This window comes from Mirounga angustirostris, unplaced genomic scaffold, assembly GCF_029215605.1.
Source record: "Mirounga angustirostris isolate CCGP_5_RB_7025 unplaced genomic scaffold, mMirAng1.0.hap1 SCAF_3, whole genome shotgun sequence".
In the NCBI taxonomy this organism is placed as follows: Eukaryota; Metazoa; Chordata; class Mammalia; order Carnivora; family Phocidae; genus Mirounga; species Mirounga angustirostris.
In genome coordinates this window covers 115,303,947-115,326,022 of record NW_026991711.1, presented here as the reverse complement: position 1 = coordinate 115,326,022, position 22,076 = coordinate 115,303,947, and the positions used below count along the sequence as shown (strand labels likewise).

The 22,076-nt window shown below is 38.8% G+C and overlaps 1 protein-coding gene across 3 annotated transcripts in view; it reads right to left on the bottom strand.

Moving 5' to 3' along the window:
• EPC2 (enhancer of polycomb homolog 2) overlaps window positions 1-21,625 on the bottom strand; it is a 124,185-nt gene extending 102,560 nt beyond the window's left edge. For 2 of the 3 annotated variants that reach the window (XM_045868903.3, XM_064586512.1), the window contains exon 1: window positions 21,180-21,624. In XM_045868903.3, the coding sequence (XP_045724859.1) occupies window positions 21,180-21,332 (153 nt within the window). In that variant the 5' untranslated portion in view covers window positions 21,333-21,624. Of the gene's footprint in view, window positions 1-21,179 lie in introns of all 3 variants that reach the window. The other variant, XM_045868904.3, reaches the window with a different exon arrangement.
• Between the last annotated feature and the right edge of the window lie 451 nt (window positions 21,626-22,076).

The following is a 22,076-nucleotide window of genomic DNA, read 5'->3' as shown; positions in this document are numbered from 1 at the left end:
ACTATGCATCTCACAAAAGGTATCTTTATGGTATAATCACTCTGGAAAATAGTTTAACAGCTTTTTAGGAAAGTTAAACAGTTTTAATATACCCACCATACAATCAAGCCATTTCATCCCCAGGTATTTACCCAAAACAAATGAAAACAGATGTACAAAAATGTTCATAGCAGCTTGATTTGTAATAGCCAAAAACCAAGCAACGGATGAGTGGATAAACTGGTATATCCATAAAATGGACTATTCTCAGCAATAAACAGACATGAATTATTGATACATGGTATAATATGTATGAATCTCAAACAATTATGCTGAGTGAAAGAAACCAAAGAAGGATATATGCTTTATGACCCCATTTATATAAGAAGTCTAGAAAATGCAAACCACTAATCTACAGTGACAGCAGATCAGTGTTTGCCTGCAGAAGCTTATAAAGGAGCATGAAGAAACAACTTTTGGAGGTGATAGATATGTTCATTAATCTTGACTATAGTAATAACATTTTTACAGGTGTATACATACAAACATCAAATTGTACAAGTACATGCAGTTTATTCAATATACCTCAATAAATCTGTTTTTTTAATTTTATTTATTTATCTAAGAGAGAGAGCACGCACACCCAGGCACAGAGGGAGAGGGAGAAGCAGACCCCCAGCTGAGCAGAGAACCTGACTCAGGACTTGATCCCAGGACCCTGAGATCATGATCTGAGCTGAAGGCAGACACTCAACCGACTGAGCCACCCAGGTGCCCCAATAAATCTATTTTAGAAAGATACCTTTCAAATATAAACTTCTGGCTAAACCAAGTAATGTCACTCTAGATAAGTATATAAATTCTAACTTTTGAAGCTCCATGTAATACTACGATAACAAGAAATATATACTCAGTCTTTGTCTCCATTCCTGGCACAGAGCTCCTAAAACTCTTGGAATTTCCTAAGTGATAAGTGTGTCTTGATATTCCTAACAAATCCCTTTCAAACACATCTGAGTTTATGTTATGATGTCACTTTTGGAAAGCACCTAAGGATGGAGGCTGGTTGCCAGGAGAACCAATCGTGTGATTTAGAGGGTTGGAACTTTCAGTCCCACCCCCTAATCTCTGGGGAGAGGAGAAGGGCTACAGATTGCAGATCAATCACCAATGGCTAATGATCTAATCAATCACACCTATGTAATGAAGCCTCCACAAAAAATCCTGAAAGGACTGGGCTCAGAGAGCTTACAGGCTGAAGGATACATGGAGGTGCTGGGAGAGGGGCATGCTTCGAGAGGGTATGGACACTCCGTGCCCATGCCCTATGCATTTCCTTCTACCTGACTGTTCTGAGTTTTATCCTTTTATAATAAACCAGTAACCATCAAGTAAAATGTGTCTCTGAGTTCTGTGAGCCAGTTTACTAGCAAATTAATTGAACCCAAGGGGGTGGTAATTGGATACTCCAATCTATAACCAGCTGGTCAGATGCACAGGTGACAACCTGGACTTGTGACTGGCATCTTAAGGTGGGGGAGGCGAACAGTCTTATAGAACTGAGCCCTTATCTTGTGGGATCTGATGCTATCTCCAGATAGTGTCAGAATTGAGTTGAATTGGGGCACCTGGGTGGCTCAGTCGGTTAAGTGTCTGCCTTCGGCTCGGGTCATGGTCCCAGGGTCCTGGGATCGAGCCCCCTATCTGGCTCCCTGCTCAGAGGGGAGCCTGCTTCTCCCTCTCCCTCCGTTTGTGCTCTGTCAAATAAATAAAATCTTCAAAAAAAAAAAAAAGAATTGAGTTGAACTGTAGAACATTCCCCTGGTGTCAGAGAATTGCTTCGTGTGCAGAAAAAAAAAAACCCATACACTGGAATAAATGTCAGAATTGGATATATGCAACTGTATGCCTATACTAAAAGTAAGAGCTTCCCCCTTGGGGTGGGGTGGGCAGTGGCAGTGGAAGGTGACTCAAAGGGCCCTTTAGGATCTTGCTTAACTCCAAGTAACTACTGAAAATATGTCCTGTAGAGTAGGTAAGAAAGGCAGTGGTGATCCAGTAATAGAATACAACTTAAGAAATCTTACTCTGTTCAGTAAAACCTGGAACTTTGCTAACTATGACTATAAATGTGGTATTGGCAAAATACAAAATTACAATTAGACACCTTTTGAGGGATCAGTCTCACTCCCACCGATGTCCACTCTCTCAACTACCATTCTCTCCCCAGGGGTGTGTTGCCGTCCACCAAATTGGTAAATCATCTCACCTTACCCCAAAGACAGTCAACTGAATCAGGCTAGATACCTTATCTGAATTAGGCCAATCATATTCCATCTCCAGGAAAGTTAGAAATGAGAGTGAACCACTACTGTCATCCAGAGTTGGCTGCTTAAATAGATATAAATTTAGATATGGAGTGGCCACCTTGGGCCAATGAGAGGCCAAAGCCTGTTAAGTCTTTTTACAAATAATGTAGTAAGACTAAAAACATTTTTAAAAAGAATAATATTTCGGGGCGCCTGGGTGGCTCAGTCGTTGAGTGTCTGCCTTTGGCTCGGGTCATGATCCCGGGGTCCTGGGATCGAGCCCTGCATCGGGCTCCCTGCTCAGCGGGAAGCCTGCTTCTCCCTCTCCCACTCTCCCTGCTTGTGTTCCTTCTCTCGCTGTGTCTCTGTCAAATAAATAAAATCTTAAAAAAAAAAATAATAATATTTCATTACTAAATGGGGTTCATTCCACAAATGCTGGGATGATATGGTATTATAATTCATCAATAATGAACAGATCTGAAGGGAAAATTTCCATAAATTCCAAGAAGGCATTTAAAAATATTCAAGACTCATTCATTATAGAAACACTGGAGATTTTACATATATTTTTATTAATCACATATATATTTATTATATTCTACTGTAAATGCCTACTGTGTTTTCTTTCTTTAATTTTCATTTATTTATTTATTTTGAGAGAGAGAGAGATGGCGGGAAATAGCACATGAGTGTGTGTGGGGGGGGGGGGTGCGCACGGAGGGAGAGAGAGAATCTAAAGCAGGCTCCACACCCAGCATGGAGCCTGACACAGGTCAGAGATCATGACCTGAGCTGAAATCAAGAGTCAAATGCTCAACCAATTGAGCCACCCAGGTGCCCCCCCATTTTGTTTTCTACATCTATAATCCAGTCTATGCTAATCTATATCTTATTTAATGGAGAAACACTATAGGCAGTCACACCAAAGAAACAAAACAAAGATGCCTATTATCTTCACTATTCAACATGGAATGGACGTAATCTCCAACAGAAATTTTAAATAAGGGAAAGCAATTAGAAGCATTCTACTTGGAAAAGCAAAAGTAAATTACCTCTATAACCAAATGATATGGTATCTGTATAATAACCCAAAAGAATCAATGCAAAAACAAGTACAATCAGGTAACTTAAAGTCACAGGATATAAAGTTAACATATAAAAATCGTTTTTAAAATACAAACTATAACAAGTTATAAAATATAATGGAAAAAAAGGTGACATTTACAATATTAACCAAGTAGGTAAAATTCCTAGAAATAAGTTTAACCAAAACAAGCTTAACCAAAAGCAAAGCAAATGCAAGAAAAATGTTCCTGAAAAATAAATATAAGTAGACTTCAACATATGAAAAGACAAACCATGTTCTTGGATAAGAAGTCAACATCACAAAGATGTCAATTCTCTATAAGTTAATTTATAAATGTATGGTAAATGCCAATAAAAACTCCAATATTTTTTCCCTTGAGTTAGACAAAATTATAAAGTTCATTTGGAAAAATAAACAAGCAACAACAGAAGGAAAACTCTGAAAAAGGAGAGCAATAGGAATGGGAGAAGTAACTAGCCTCACCATAAACTTTTAAAATTTATAAATATATAATGATAAAACAATGAAATGATTAAAACAGTAAATCTTCTGCACAATGAAACAAAATAGAAAATTAAAAAATCCAAATGCCTAAGAAATTTCAAAGACGATGAAAGTGGCATCTCAAACCAGGAAGAAAAGATTTTTTAGAAAATGATGTTTGGACAACTGGACATCCATTTAGATGAAAAAAATGGATCTACAGAGCCATGTGAACTAGAACAAATTATACAAGTTCTACAAGAAAACAAGGTTAATAACCTAAGAGAGAAGGCAAAACACCTTTACTTCAATTAAAAAAACTGAAGCATTTTTTTATTAAGAACTGAAAACTTTGGCTGCATAACCACCAATATTCATCAAAAGGGAACTGATTAAATTACCCTAAATATATATAATGGAATACAACCTAGTTATAGTACCAATAAATTAAAATCAATGTCTATCCCACCAGCATTTTTTACACAATTGTATTTATGCTTTAAATCCTCTTGTTTTGGGGAATCACTATTCCTTCCTTCCAAACTCCCTTTACACCAACGATTAAAACGCAAACTGCCGTTCTCTTATACCAGCCACCTCTCAGGCTACAGTGACTAGGGCTAATCCAGTAATTGCCAAGATGACTGGCTGGGTCAGTCTTTCCACAGGTTTTTCAATCTGAAAGGTACAGGTTAAAAAGCAAATGTTTCTTTCTCTCTTTCTCTCTCTCTCTCTCACTCACACACACACCCCTATACATATGTACCTATAAATATACAAATACAGAGGGGGAAAAGCATGGAAGAAAGTACATCCACCCAAAGGTCAACCATGGATATCTCAGAATGGTAGGATTGCAAGCAATCTGTATTTTCTTCTTTATACTTTTTTAGTATATTCTGAATTTTTTACAAATAAGCATAAACAATACCGTTATAACGAAGAGGTGGGTATTTTCAAAAACATAAAACAAGGTGGATGTTTTGGGGTTTTGCTTTTCCAATCTCCAGAGACACTAGCTACCTCAAGAAATGCTCAAATGGCTGAGCACATCTCCAATAATCATTCTGTACTGCTTTACCACTCTACAGAATGAGTACCTTCCTGTGCCTCCTAACAGCAAATAACAAGTCAGGCAAATCTTAATTATGCCACTGTTTCTAAACACAAATTGACTGTAATACAAGCAAACAATATCTAAATATTAATTTTGTGCTTAAAGAATTTTTCTTATATTCAATACATTTACATTCCTCAGTGACATGTTTCCATGTAAACAGTCTGCATTTCAAAACAGTATAAACTCAGTCTAAAGCTTTTTGAATGCCTTAGAATTCTCAGGAAACCTAGAACTTTGTGATTCAAATGCAATGAGGATTAATAATGAGAAAAGTAATCTGTATTATCTACTAAAATGTAATTCTTAACCTCCTCTAGGTCATTTACTGCATTAATAATCTGATGATGAGGGGAGTAATCAGGAGACATATATATAAAACTGTGGTTAAAAGAAAAAATCAGTAAGTTCACAGACCCCCATTAAGTCTATCTAGGTACCAGAGACTTCAATTAAGAATCCCTGATATAAAATTAAGACTTAATTGAAATCCCCTAATCCACAAGGCATCCAAAGTGTCTTGTCACAAATCTGCTGAAAATACATAACTAGAAATCACATTTCCAGTTGCACTGGCTTTATAACCAGCCTAGTGTCTAGTCGCCACCTCTGCTGCTGTTGCCGCTGCCGCCGCCACCACCTTCTGCCACCCGTGCGATGCCCTCCACAATCCAGCCATCAGGGATACTTTACAACCCAAACCTGAGGATGTACCCTCCAAAACCACAGCACCCTATTACCAAGATTAAACCCTATATTCTCGAAAGGAAGGAAATTACATACATATAGTTTAATATCACTTGCTACCTATCATTGCATAACTAATAAATAATATATAACATATGTTGCTGAATCAAACAGTGTTTTTCACACTGTGGGTTGAATCTCTAGTGAATCATAAAATCAGTAAGTAGCTCATTTAACAAAATAGAAATGAAAAGGGGAAAAACGTATGTACAGCCAATCCTCATTACTCACAAATTCTGTGTTTGCAAATTCACGTACTCCCAAAATTTGTGACCCCCCAAATCACTATGTGCAGTACTTTCACAGTCATTCAAAGAATGTACAGAGCTGCATTTGAGTCGCTCCAGTCATCTCTTCCCAGCTGAGGTCAAACAAGGTGACACTCTCCTTGTTTCAGCTCTCACACTGTAAACAAGTGTACTTCTAATGTTCTTTTTAGTGCCACTTTTTTGCGTTTTTGTGGTTTTTTGTTGATGTCATTGTTTATAGGCTCCCCAAGTGTAGTGCTGAAGTGCTGTCTAGTGTTCCTAAGACCAAGAAGGCTGTGATGCGCCTTACAAAGAAACTATGTGTGTTAAGACAAGCTTCACTCAGGCACAAGTTAGAGTGCTCCTGGCTCTGAGTTCAATGCCAAGAATCAACAATATAAGTTAAATAAAGTATCTTTAAAACAGAAACATATATAAAACAGGAGTATGCGTTGATTTGGTTGATGAAAATGGTGTGACCAGAGGTTTACAGGATTCCAACCCTGTATCTCCTTTAGGAGCAATGGTTCAGTATTCGCTAATTCATTGTTCATGGTAACTTTACAGAACATAACTATGGGGGGAACAAAATGAACTGTATATTTATTTGTGTGCGTGTGTGTTGTGTCAAGATGCACTTTATTTCGGTTACATATATACACAATGAATCAGTAAAAAAAAAGGCTTAAAAGCCAAAGAACTAATTAGAGCAGAAAGAAATACCTCTGACAGGAGTAGTAAACTGGCAAGGCGGACAGGCAGGGTACATGGGCACACATACTAACCTTTTTTCTACTTAGAATCAAAATCACCCATAAATTGTGATTCCATTGCTAACTCTAGGGTAAGATCTACACATGTACTTTACAAAAGCATCCCAGACTATTATTCTATGTGGTCAAGATGAGAACTGCTACTCTCCCTTCTAAATTGGTATTTTCAAAGGGTGGTCACTGGACAGGCAGCATGAGGAACATGTTAAAAAAAGAAATTCCCAAGCCCCATTCCAGACCCATTAAAAACTACAATATCAGAATGGAGCCCAGGGATGAGTGTTTTAACAAGCCCCCCAGGTGATTCTGATGCATGACAAAGTCTGAGAATCACTGACCTAAATCTTTTGTATTTCTTTTGGAGGTATTCGGAAAGCCCTGATGAACTCTAAGATGGCTGAGCTGATATTTCATTCAGACAAAGCTGAAAAAGAACCACTACTGACTGAAGCACCTATAATGTACAGAAAATCATCTAAGTACTTTATGGAAAGTGTCTTCTGTGCTTTAAACCAAAATAAATAAAATCTGCACATTACTTGTATAATAATGAAGCAGCACTATTTCTTTAGGTCATCCTCCAAATCACAAAGCTTCTTTTCCCAGAGCTCTTTAAACAGGAATTGCTTTTTTTTTTTTTTTTTTTTAAGAGAGGGGGGACAAGGAGGGGGAGACAGAGAGAATCTTAAGCAGGCTCCACGCTCAGCAGAGAGCCTGTTGGGGCGCTCCACCTCACAACCCTGAGGTCATGACCTGAGCCAAAACCAAGAGTCAGATGCTTAACCGACTGAGCCACCCAGGGGCCCCAGGAATTGCTCTTAACACAAGTTTGCCTATCCTAAAAGGTGACTCTACACTAGATCACAATTCTTCAACCCTCTAACAACTCTGTGGGGCATCACACACTTTTCAACATGAAAAGCAATGACATGCATCTAAAAAAAACTCATGGCTTCCTGGCATATGAAATAACTTCAGAAATAATTTGTAAAAAATAATTCAGTAGTATCTTATACTCAATTAGCTATTACATGAACTCAAATATACTCTAGTTCAAATCATGTCCCTTGCGACACAAATTTCCACAATATCACTTTTATCGTCTATGTAACACATTAAACCTTATACAGAGTCATCCATGTACAACTCTTTTCTATGGGACTATAAACTGCTTGAAGGCAGTCTTATCCCTTTTTGTAATCTAAAGTTCACAGCAGGTGTTTGCTCATTCCATCAGCAAATATTTACTGAACACCTACCATATGTCATTCACTGTACCAGATAGATACAAAAGTACAGGCATGGTCCATGTATTCATGGAGATATTTACTGGATGAATAAACACATACTTCAGTGAAAGTTTGAGAGTGCCGTCTGTATGAAAGATCCAGCTTACCAACATGATAACCAGAAATAAGACTACTTTCTTCAAAACGGTAGCCCACTTTTGCTCTTCTGACCAAAACTGCTATATAAGCCATAAATAACTCATAGAAAAAATACATTCACAAGCCACGTAATCAATAGTTATTCTGACTTCAAAATATTTACCTTGTATATAATAAAAAAGTCCTATGCACAATGCAAGGCTTACAGACAGCCAAATTGCCACATGGGGATAAAAGATTAAGGTTTCATATCCAAGCTTTAAAATAATTCAACCAGAAAGCTACAATTTGCCAATTCTCAATTCTTCAGAGATTTTAAAAGAAAAAAAATTTAAAATCAAAATTACTTGACTTTATGACTCTAGATTAAGAAACAAACTCTAAGATCACATTACTTATAAAATGAATATAGGAAATATTTGCCCTTATGTAGTAAAAAGCATTTGTTTAGAAGTTTTTTAGGATAGACATACAACAATAGCTGCCTCTGTGGAGTGTCTGGGGATTGTAAGGAAGGAAGGACACTTACTTTTCACGTATACCATTTTGTGCTATTACGTTTTTATCTTTAAATCATCTGGTTCTATTGTTTTTCAATTTAAAAAACCTAGAAAATGCCTTACACATGAAGATAACATATTGTTTATAGTAGCAGCTCCTTTATAATAATGGAAATAAAATCTTTAGCCTGACTATATATATTTGGGACAAAGATGACACAGGAAAAGGGTTGCCACTTGGGCCAAAGAAAATCTTGAGGCGTTCTGAACCTTAAGTCACAGACCCTCAAAACATCCAAAGAAAGAATTGAGGGGTCCATGAACTTGGGCGAGAAAAATAATCATTTCTTTAATTCCACTAACTTCTACCAAATTTAACATTTCCTTCAATTACTAATGTCAGCAAGAGGCAAAATAGTAGTACTGGTAATACTAGGACTAGCAATACAACAGAAATAACAGATCATTTCATTGTTATATTACAATGGTTTCACTTGTCAAAATATTATTTATACTTATCACTACTTCAAAATTAAGATAATTAGACTCAAGTCTAGATCCTGTCAATGTGTTAATAAAGCATGTAAATTACAAATTGTTTTAATATTTTGATAACTTTCAATATAACTGGTTTATGTGATTTTATTTTATGCATTTAAAACATCATTCTGATTGAGGCCCTCTGCCCATTTTTTGACTGATTCTTTTTGGTGTTGAGTTGTATAAGCTCTTTATATATTTTGGATACTAACCCTCTATTGGATATGTCATTTGGACTTCCTTCTCCCATTCCATAGGTTGTCTTGTCATTTTGTTGATGGTCTCCTGAGCTGTACAAAAGTTTTTTATTTTGGTGTAGTCCCAATAGTTTATTTTTGCTTTTGTTTCCCTTCCCTCAGGAGACATATCTAGAAAAATGTTTCTATTGCCCATGTCAGAGAAATTACTGCTTATGTTTTCTTCTGGGAGTTTTAAGTCTCCCATTTAGGTCTTGAATCCATTCTGAGTTTATTTTTGTGTATGGTGTAAGGAAGTGGTCCAGTTTTCCCACTGTATATTCTTGCCTCCTTTGTCATAGATTAGTTGAACATACAGTAAGCACATGTTTATTTCTGGGGTCTCTATCCTATTCTATTGATCTATGTGTCTGTTTTTATACCCGTACCATACTGTTTCAATTACTACAGCTTTGTAGTATGTATATCTTGAAGCCTGGGATTGTGCTGCCTCTACCTTTGTTCTTTTTCAAGACTTCTTTAGCTATTCAAGGTTTTTCTGGTTCCATACAAATGTTAGCATTATTTGTTCTAGTTCTGTGAAAAATGCTATTGGTATTTTAATAGGGATTGCATTAAATCTGCACATGGCTTTGGGTAGTGTTAACTTGTTTTTTGTTTTTGTTTTGTTTTTTTTTAAGTAGGCTCCACTTCCACTGTGGAGCCCAACATAGGGCTTGAGCGCATGACCCTGAGATCAAGACCTGAGCTGAAATCAAGAGTCAGATGCTTAACCAACTGAGCCACTCAGACACCTCAGTAGTACAAACATTTTAATGATATTGGTTCTTTCAACCCATAAGCATGGAATATCTTTCCATTTGTGTCATCTTCAATTTCTTTCATCACTGTTTTATAGTTTTCAGGGTACAGGTCTTTTACCTCCTTGGTTAAGTTTATTCCTAGGTATTTTATTCTTTTTTGCAAAACAGACATTTTTCCAAAGAAGACCTACAAATGGCCAAAGACACATGAAAAGATGCTCAACATCATTATTCATCAGGGAAATGCCAGTCAAAACCACAATGAGGTATTACCTTACATCCATCAGAATGGCTACAATCAAAAAGACAAGAAATAACAAGTGTTGGTGAGAGTATGGAGAAAAAAGGAACCCTTGTGCACCACTGGTGTGAATGTAAATTGGGGCGGTCACTGTGGAAAACATACGGAGATTCCTCAAAAAATTAAAAGTAGAATTACCATATGATTCAGTAATTCCCCTCCTGGGTTATCTACCCAAAGAAAATAAAACCACTAATTTAAAAAGATACATGCACCTCTATGTTTACTGCAGCTTTGTTTACAAGCCAATAGCCAAGATATGGAAGCAACCCAAGTGTCCATAAACAGATGAATGAATAGAGAAAATGTGGTGTGTACACACACATGGGAATATTATTCAGCCATAAAAAAAGAATGAGATCTTGCCATTTTTGCAACACCACTGATAGACTTAGTATACAGCTAAGTGAAATAAGACACAAATAATATGTGATTTCACTCATGGAATTTACGAAACAAATGAACAAAGAAAAAAAAGAGACAAACCAAAAAACCCAAAAACAAAAACAAAAAGACTCTTAAATACAGAGAACTGGTGGTTGCAGCAGGGAGGGGAAAAGTAGAAAGGGAAATAAAGGGGATTAAGAGTACACTTATCTTGATGAGCACAGAGGAATGTATATAATTGCTAAACCACTATACTGTATACCTGAAACTAATGTAACAATGTATGTTAATTATACTTAAAAAAAAAAAATCATTTTGAGGAGTTTTACCAGACTGCAAAGAAGTCCAAGTCACAAAAGGTTAAGAAGCCTTGGAAAATGGTTCTTAATTCAGACACAACAGCCCCCACTTGGAAATTGAAGGAGAAACATTTTGGGGTTATCCCAACTGGAATGCTACCAGAAATTAGCAGGCAGGGTATCAATAAACTTCCTGCTATGCCTGTGACAGTCTCATACATCCAACAAATTGCCAAAAACGTGCCAGTCGAGAAACACCTCAAGGATCAAACAAATGGCAAGATTACCCTCTTCAGTACCATGCTTTCCAAAGTTTCCAAACTTAAATGTTCATCCCAGAGTGCAGTTTTATTAGAACGTCTCTCTTCATTCAATTCTCTAGCGTACACCACCCACTGAACAGATTTTCATCACTAAAACTGATTTTCCTCCATGACCAACTAAATAATCCAAGAAAAAAAATCACTTCTAAAAACAAATACAATATTTAACTATCAATTATTCAGGAGTCAAGTATAAGTGTGAGGATTAGCTAAAGATTCAGTTTTCTTTGTTGCTAATTTTCAAAGTCTTTAATTTTTTTTAATCATTTTGATTGTTAAATGCTCTGCCAGGAACAGAGATGGAAGGAGGAAAATATACATATCAATTTGCTAATGTTTGACAACTGTAAAAATATATGTAATTGACTGAAGAAAAAAATATGAAACTATACCACAAAATAATGTATGGAGATACTCTGTATATTTTACTTTTCCATATTCCCTCACACTTATTATCCTGTACAACTGAAAACTGTTATTAATAATAAAAAGATAGCAGTTGCCTGTATAGGGCACTGATTTAAGTCTACAAAAAAGTTAATCTTTAAGATTACCTTTTGAGATGCTCCTCATTAAACAGATGAAGCAAAGTGGCTTAATGAGATAAAGTAATTTATCTTGCCCAGCGGGAAAGTGACAAAGGCCACGAATGGAACCTAAGTCACAATTCTGAAGTACCAACTTCATCAAATTAGCACTACAAATAAGGGCTGCTTGTGGACTCCCCAACCAACCACCTCATATCCTCTGTCCACACTCCTCTCCAAAAAAGGGAAGTGAGAAAGCTGGAAGTAAAGACACGAGTTAGAGAGCTAGCAGAGAGGCTGACTCTTCCAAACTGCATTCTCTGACTGCACAGTGATACTAGCTGGCAAGAAAAAAGAAACCAAAAAGCATATATGGTGCTAAGGAGAGTCTGGAAGTGGCATCATCTTCCTCCACCATTAATCCCACAAAGAACAGTGCTGCATGGCAGACTAGACAAACCTAAAGTTCTGTTTCATTCAAGTGTAAACAAGGCAAAATATAAACAAGGATCAATTTTAAGATAAAATCAAATAATCATGATGTACGACTGCTATCTACATTGGTCTCCTTCATGGCTTATTCCTACCTATCATCCTCTCCTCCTCATGCTGTCCCCCACACATTCATTACTGTTTTTCTACCTCAACTTTACTTGTAATGAAATGAAGATGCAGAGCTGTATGCTTAATAATATAATCAAATTCAATCCCAGTGTCCAGTATACTGGTCAATGCCTGTATTATAAACTTTCTATCACCTAAGTGCCTGGATAGGTATTCAGCCTGGGCTGAGTAAAATGAAGACATTATACCTTGCTTAAGGTATCTGGTCTAATGGGAAAATAAGGATCTATTTTCTCATTCTCTCATGCATACAGCCATATCCATCCATACACACACAAATGTACACACCCCTCAAGTGAGAATCATGAGATACTAGAAAATTAAAATAAACTTAAATGGTAAGGACTAAAAGTATACCAAAATTCAGAACATTTACAGCAATGAGTAAGATTAATAAAGACAGTGAAAGAAAACCACGAAATCAAGGGAACTGATCATATCCAAAACATACAGAGTGGACTTCTCTATTTATCTCCAGGAAAAATCAGTATCAAACAGTAGATAAATGTAACTAAATGTCTCAAAAAAAAAAAAAAAAAAAAAAAGGACTCTAAACCAAATTAACAGCATCGCAATAAATAACTTTTTAAAGAATTAAAGCTTACCTACGATAGTATCTTCCTAACAATCTCTCACTTGTTAGTTCTTTTCATCTACTTAATATTCTGGACAATATGCCTAGTAGGTAGAAATGTGGATTCACAGATGCAAGTAATTTTTAGACCCAAAGGTACTTTAAAGGTCACTCAGTCCAATTCTATTTCACAAATGAGGAAACTAAAGGCTAGGAAAGTTAAATAATATCTTTGAGGTCACACAAAATGCCTCCCTTACTACTCTAAAAATTAGTATGAAGGGTATGCTTTCTTTTTTTTTTTTTTTTAAGATTTTATTTATTTATTTGACAGAGAGAGGCACAGCGAGAGAGGGAACACAAGCAGGGGGAGTGAGAGAGGGAGAAGCAGGCTTCCCGCCGAGCAGGGAGCCCGATGTGGGGCTCGATCCCAGGACCCTGGGATCATGACCTGAGCCGAAGGCAGACGCTTAACGACTGAGCCACCCAGGCGCCCCGAAGGGTATGCTTTCTTTAAAAAGATTTTGGAGACTTATTTTATAGTCCTTAATTGAAAGTTCCTTTAAAAATTGCAATACACACCCTACCATTTTATTGTAAAATATGTAAAACATTGTCATCTCATTAAAACAACTTACAAACTTAAGGTTTATAAAAACACCCTAAGTGTACAAATTCACCTTGGGTCAAACTATGGATTAAAACAATTTAACTCTGTCAATCAGAGAAAGACATGTATCATATGATCTCACTGATATGAGGAATGGGGGGATGGGTTAGCCTGGTGATGGATATTAAAGAGGGCACGTATTGAATGGAGCATTGGGTGTTATACGCAAACAATGAATCATGGAACACTACGTCAAAAAATTGATGATGTAATGTATAGTGATTAACATAATAAAATAAAAAATAAAAATAAAAAATAAAACAATTTAACTTCACAACTTTTGGTCATTCTGTTACATATACACCAGTAGTAAGTCTCTAAAGGGCAGCTACCTAACTAAAGCCTCATTCTCAAGAGCAGCCCTTAACAGCACATGTGTACTAATCACCACCTCGGTCCCCCGTCAGACTGTAAGACTTACAGGTACATAGATACCTGATGAAAGCCAAACCAATAATGCCCTTTAACACCAGGATCTGGGATTCTGAAATGAAAAAAATGTAACAATGATGAGAATAATAGCTAATATTTACTGACTGCTTACTGAATGCCACAAATTGTCCCAAGTGCACCACAATTCATCCTCTCAACAATCCTATGAGATTTTATAAATCAAGTTAACCTGCCAGAGGACTCAAAACCATTCAGTCTGGCTCCAGAACATATGCACTTAACTACTACCCTATACTACCTCTCAAAAGATTGGCAATTGTTAGTTCAGTGATGTTAATAATCACTTGCTGCTAAAGGGCCCAAAGCTTGCCCTGGTTCCAGGCCTTCCCAAGCCTTGACTGGTCAAGCCTTCTTTGGGGTCTTCGAGACAACACCCAGGAATCTTAAAGAAACCACATTTGGTTTCTGGTTTCTGTACATGAAACTAACCTAATGATCCCACCTGTTAAATATTTTTAGGCCTCATTTTTAGAGAACTGATACTGATGAAATCTAAACTTATACCATAGATAAATCATTCCTTTACATCTTTTTAAAAAAGAAGTGTTTACAAAGGCATTCACTTCAAACCTTCCTTCATATCATTCCCTGAGGCAAAAAAAAATTTTTTTTTAAGATTTTATTTGTCAGAGAGAGAGAGAAAGAGAGAGAGCAAGCACACAAGCAGGGGGAGTGGCAGGGAGAGGGAGAAGCAGGCTCCCTGCTGAGCAATGAGCCCGATGCGGGGACTTGATCCCAGGACCCCGGGATCATGACCTGAGCTGGAGGCAGACACTTAACCCACTGAGCCACCCAGGTGCCTGAGGCAAAAACTTTTAATGACTCTTCCATGTTACAGAATAATAAATTGCAGAACAGTGGAAATGTAATAAACCTTAGGTATCACCTAGTTCTCAATCCACTCTTTTTATAGATGAAGCAATACAATGGTAAAGATCAGAGCCCTAGAGTCAATCACTCATAGGGTTTGAGTTCAAATACCGGCTTTACTATGTTCTAGTCCAGGTAGGGGTGACCTTGGGCAAGATACTTAAATCTCCAAAGCCTCAGTTTCTTCTGGAAAAGAGACAACAGCTACCTACTACACATCCTGCTGTTGTATGAATGAGTTCTAAACCATCTACTGAGTTTAACAAAGTGCCTGGCACATACTCCACATACTCACACACACTCAATAAATGGTAGCTGTGATGGTAGTGATGAATGACCTGATGCTCAGAGAAGGAAGGCAACTTTCCCAGATCATTTGGCCACTAAGAACAGAAACAAAACTAGAAACAGACTTCACATTTGCAAGTCAGTGCTCTTTTTTCTACACCATCCTATAAATTCCTGGGCCTAATGTTGGAAACTATCTATAATCTGGTATAATTCTACCCTTCTTTCAACCTTGTCTCCACCCCAACTTTTATTCATTCATTCGCCAAATATTTACTGAGTGCCTTCTTTGTTCTGAACAGTTTCTAGTGTTGAAGATATAGCACAGAACAAAGGAAGGGGAAGAAAAGTAAAAGCCATCTGTGTGTCCAAAAAAAAAAGGAGAAAGAGCTAAGAGAATGACCTGCTCAGAAATGACACAGGGCTACCCTCCTGAAGTTTCTATCAGCAGGGGATGATGGGATTGAAAAGGACATAAAATACATGTAACATGGAAGAACCTTCCTTTAGTCTACTTAACATCCATAGAAATTGTTTTTTTTTTAAAGATGTATTTATTTATCTGAGAGAGAGAGATAAAGAGAGAAAGAGGATGTAAGCAAGCATGCAGTGGGGAGGGGCAGAGGGAGAAGAGACTCTTAAGTCAACTCTGCACAGAGCGCAGAGCCCCACAGAGCCCCACGCAAGGCTTGATCTCAAGACCCTAAGATCACAACCTGAGCCTAAACGAAGAGCCTAAACCAAGAGACGGATGCTTAACCAACTGTGCCACCCAGGCACCCCAACATCCATAGAAATTGCTTTAAACATTCCTGCACTCAAGTATTTGCTTCAATACACACTGTACAACCAAACCTGAAAGCCCAAATGGTTAAATCTCTCTCCAACTCCTCTATACATTCCAGTAACAGTTTTCTCTCTTAAGTATACTGACATTTAGCTTTTTCTAATGCTCTTTGTCAGGTCAACTTAACCTGGTAGTTTTTGCTAACTTTCCAAAAATGTTTTAGACCTCAACGATTCCTTTAAGTTGTCTGAAGTCAAGATCTGTATTCTATTCTTCTTTTAATTTTAATCCTAACACTTCAGCACACAGTCTTACAAATACTTTGACATACTTACCCCTTTAAAATAGCTTCCTAATGTCATATTTAAGTAATATTTGGCATTCAGATGATACCTGGCTAGTATTTGCTTTTGTTGAAAGAATAAATGTTAAATGTTTTTACAAGATCAATTTACAAAACTGCATTTTATATCCTCTCTAGAACCCTATCATGAAACATGAAATGTGTTAGTGCCAAAAATAACTTTGAAATGTGAGAAAGACTGAATATATTCCTACTCTATCTTTGAAAATGTCCCTTAAAATATTAAGATAATACCAAAATTAGGCAACTAAAACATAAAAGGAGAAAAGGCAATTCAAATCAGTCATGGTCTTTTTCTTTAAAAATAAGCAAAATCACATGCTTCACATAGATTTTGGTTAATGGTGCGTTACTACAAAAAATATCTTACATAAATCTACGTACACCTGTAAGAATAATTAACACAAGATGAAAACTAATATTGCAGCCATACCTATGTATAAAAAAATTCTGTATTTAAAGGAGCCTCTCACTCAAGAGGGAAATAAAAAGGTTTGGTATTTACGTATATGTCATACTAAAGTAAGAAACCAAGAAGAATTCCCAGAAGAATAATTTACCAAATTCTGTTAATGAATTTTACACACACACACACACAGTTTCACAAAAACATAGATCTTGGTATAAAGCCCCATTCAACACTTACCCAACATTTAGCAAGCATATATTATGTGCCAGGCACAGTTCTGGGGAACTCAGAATACATTAATGAACAAAATATGCAAAAATCCTTGCCCTTAGAAAGGCGACATTCTATTAGGATAAAATCTTAATAATAAAGTAGGACAGGTTCCCACAAATTTCTTATATGCTAAGATAACATAAACATTCAGATAAACACAATGGTGCCAGGACAGGGAAGCAAAGCTAACAAACTTCTAAGAAAAAAAAGAAAAAGAAACAAAATCTGAAAAACCAAAAGCAAAAGTCAGACACAGTTAAGGGACGAAAAACTACACTTAATAATTTAATATTCCAATCAAATTATAAAAAGTAAAACATTATTTACAAAAACTATAATGAACTTGACAATAGTTCAGAAGCTAATTTGTGGTTCTGTAGGAAGTCAATACGAAGCCTAGTGGTTATAAGAATGGTTTTTGTGATATTATAAAAGCAAGGGCATGAATTCTAGTCCTGCCAGTTACTAACAGTGAGACCCTCAGTTTCTTCATAAAACAAACAATAATATCCCACTTGACTGTTACAAGGATTAAATGAAAACCAAAAACAGAAAGTAAATCAAATATCCAGATGGATGGATGAATATATTGTATCAACTCACTAGAATACTATTCAGTAATAAAAAGGAATGGACTGATACACGTTAACAAGGATGAATCTTTAATGAATCATGCTGAGCAAAAGAAGCTGAACACAAGAGTATATGAAATCCATTTAAATGAAATTCTAGAAAAGACAGTACTAGTCTAGAGGGAGAGAAAGCAAATGAGTAGTTGCTTAGAAATACTAGTGGAGAGGGACTGACTTGCAAAGAAGCACAAGGGAACTTCTTGGATGTCTGAAATGTTGCTTTATCTTGATTGTGGTGGCATTTCCTTGGGTGTACACATTTGTCAAAACTCATCAAACACTATGCTTTAAATAAACATATTTTATTGTATGTAAATTATACATCAAAAAAGTGGATTTTTAAAAAGGATTAAATGAAATAGTATGTAAAGTTCTTAACACATTATCTGGGACACAGAAGTATTCAAAAAATGGTAAGTATTATCAAAAACATCAGCTACCACTATACAACACTCAGGGGGAGGTGGCAGAATCACCAATCACCTGATCTCTCTGGTTGCTTAAATTCGAAATAAACATATGTTTTCAGTATCTGACCTAAACCAAATGCAATGAGGAGCACTACAGAGATCAAGTTTAGGAGGATGCCAACTGGCAGACCTTAGGCAAAAGACAAAGAAAATAAGGAAAGGGAAGAGAAGGAGGCTGCATTTCCAAAAGAAAACAAAGAGCTAAAAGAATGATAGCGTGCTATCAATGCCAAAGAACACCTAAATTATCTAAGTATTACCAAAGTGTAACTCAAAACTGAGTCAATGACTATATAAACAAAGTCTAAAAACAATCCTATAGATACAGTCCTTAATTTTACTGGGGGGCAAGAAGAGGGGTAAGATCCATGAAGGTGGTTCAAATGAAGTTAAAGGATTCTGTCAACCAAACAGGAAGGGAGGCCATACTGTGGACAGTTTAGAAATACAAAGCAACAATTATAAATCCACAAGCCAAGGTTGGTTTTATTTTCTTTTTACAAGTCTACATGATTAAAAAAAAAATACTTACGAAAGTAATTAAAACATGTTGTTGATAATGGAAGTTGAACTGAAATACAATTCAAGTGAAACACAAAACATTTATGAGATTTCTATTTTACTGCTGCTTAGAACTGTTGATCAAGGAAGAGTATTTTTTTGAAGAACAAATAATTCTGCTGAATAACAGAAACCCTCTAAATAAGACCAGAAGAACTGAATTGGCTGTCACTTACGAAAGCACAAGTCTTCTTAGTGTTAACTTCAAAGATGAAAAGAAAAAATTAACACCCCAACTGGACATTCTGGGAAGCAAAAGACTTTAGACTATAAATCTCAACTGTCAGGGTTTGTTTAGTTTTGTTCTGATTTTAAGTACCTCCACTTATAACACTGAAGAGGTAGAAAGGACAGGACAGAGAGTCAGGAGTCCTGGGTTTCAACTCTAGTTCCACCAGAAGTTGGATTTCTTCTTCCCTAAAATTGGGCAGTTGAAGCAGGGTACTGAAAATAATCCAATATAATCTAATTTCCAATCTCTAGAGGGAAACCATAACTTCTACTGAAAAAGTTAACAGTGAAAGGGTTAAACATTTGTTTTTAATACATTAAAAAAATAACTAAACTGGAAGTCTTCTTCCTGAATTCAGATAAAATACCAAGATATATGTGGCAAACGAAGGACCTAAAGCAATAAGTATACTGCTGATCAACGTTCACAAAAAGCCATTTATCTTCCAGGGACTAACTGTTCATTCTAGAACAAGTTTCCTGATTTCAGTTCTTCCCAAACCAAAATAACTGGATCCAAGTAATTACATACACTATTGATACTCATAAGCTACCTCTCCTTTTGTATCAAAACCCATAAAATAATATTAACAGAAATTTAACTTTGTGGAATACAAAGTTGTGTTTTTTAAAGTTCAATTCAATTAATTCTCATACTCTTTGAAAAGTTGAATACTGAATGTTCATCCCGATACTATTGCCATATTCATTTTCTACTTAAAGTGCAAGACTTTCAAATAACCAAAAACCAAAGAGAAATGTGATTAAATCACAGCAGAAAGTAGTAATAACAGGGTAATATAATGAGGTCAGAACTGGAGCAGCCAATCAAAGGCATAAAAGCATTTCCTGCAATATTAATAGTCAAAAGAGAAAACCAATCACAGAAACCTCGAGCCTTCTTCTGACAGTCACAGAAGCAAAAGAACCAATCCACGCACACCCAGGGTTGACAATAAGGCGGGACCGCAGGTTCATTGAAGAAATTCTTGAGGGTGCAGTTACTATGAAGTTCGCACGCAAGTAACACCACTCGAGTCATAAACACAGTCAAGCCAGATAAAATTTATCCGTATGCAAAATCCCGTCAGGGAGAAAAGCAGAATTTTTACAGAAAGCGCTGTATTATCAGAAAACGTTAACTGTCAATTTAGATGCATTAAATCCTCAACTTCGAGAAGACCCTCCTCTCCGATGACAATTCTCGGGGATACGGCGCGGGGACGGGGCAACGCCAGCAGCTCGTTGCTGAACATCCCTGTTTGCTTTCTAACGCTGAGCGCCGAGCGGGCGCCTTCCCGGCCAGGCGGGCACCGCCGTCCCTTCTCGCGGCCGTGGAGCTAGCCGGTCAACGGCTCTCTACCGCTACACCCCACTGGGTAGTCGCGGCCCCCGCCCTCCCCCGCCGCAGTGCTGCACCGCCTCATCCCGCTGCACCACCGCCGGCTCGAGAGCGAGGGTTACCTTGCTAGGAGGAAGATGTTTGTTTTGAACGCGTTTTACTTTCCATAAGTCACTTCAAAGAGAACCCAACGCAAAACTAAATTTGCAAGTGGGGGAAAAAAAATCTTTCCTAGCCAAAGGATCCCCTGCCCATTAATTAACCCCGCGCCGGAGAGAGATTGGGAGGAGGGGGAGGAGGTAAACAGAGGCCGTACGCCAAGTGCGGCCAGAACATCCCCTGCGCCATTCCCGGCCGCCGCTTACGGCAAGGCCCCCTTACGGCAGCGTAAGCGGCGCTGCGAGCTAATCACAACACTGGGACGCAACAACATGGCGGCCGCGGGCGGGCGCTGCGCCGGCCGAGAGGGTTTACGCTACTCCGCCGGCGTAAGGTCCCATGCGTTGGAGCGGCAGAGGCGCCCTCCAGCGAGCGTAAAGCGCTCTGTGAATGGCGAGGCCCGACTGACAAAGGGGAGGGGGGAGGAGGGAAGGGGGGGTAATAAACACTCGAGTCCCTACCGATTCCTCCTCCTTCTCCATCCCGGTGGGCATCTGGGGCACGGCCCGGTTGATGGAGACGCAGTCGTTGAGATCAGGCATGTCCTTGCCGCGGTAGATAGGCAGCGGTTTGGCGGCGTCCAGCGCCCGCGCTCGGAAGGAGAGTTTACTCATTGTCTCCCCGCCTTACAGGAACAGCCCGGGCGGCGGCGGCGGGGCGGGCGGGGAGGGGGGGAGGACTCCCGCCGCCTCCTCCACCTCCTTCCTCAGTGCAGCGCGGCCGGCCCGCTCCTCCTCCTCCTCCTCACTGCCCCCGGCCACAGCATGGGCGCCCACCCCGCCCGAAAACAGCCCCCCGCCGCCCGCGGCCGCTTCCACACACTAGATCCGCCGCTCGCCCGCCCGATCCGCTCCCTGCGCCATGGCCAACATGGCGGACATTACCACAGCGGCGGCGAGCGATCCCGGCAGCCCGCGCGAGAGCGCGCCCCCGCCGCGGGGACGCGCCTCGCCCTCTCCCTCCCTCCCTCCTTCCTCTCCCTTCCCCTCCCTCGCCTGCCCACCCACTCTCTCCGCGGCGCGGCCGGCCCGCGGGAGCGTGCTCAGCCTCGGGCCGCTCAGGGGCGAGGGGGCGGCGGCGGCCCTCGGCTTGCCGGCCGCTTCTAGCCTGTGGCAGGTGCCAGGTGCGCAAGTTAACCCGCGCCCCAGAGCGTGCGCCTCTGCCTCCGCGGCCCCGACCCGCCGCTCGCTGGCTGCCCCGAAGGAAAGCGCTGGGCAAAACACGGCAGCGCGGAACAGCGCGTGTCTGCAGAAGTCCGTGAGCGGGAAAGGAAAGGAAGATGTCAACCAGGGCACAACAGCCACCACCGAGCCTGTACTTAGAAAGCGCTATCTCCACGGTGCCCCGAAAGCCGGCTA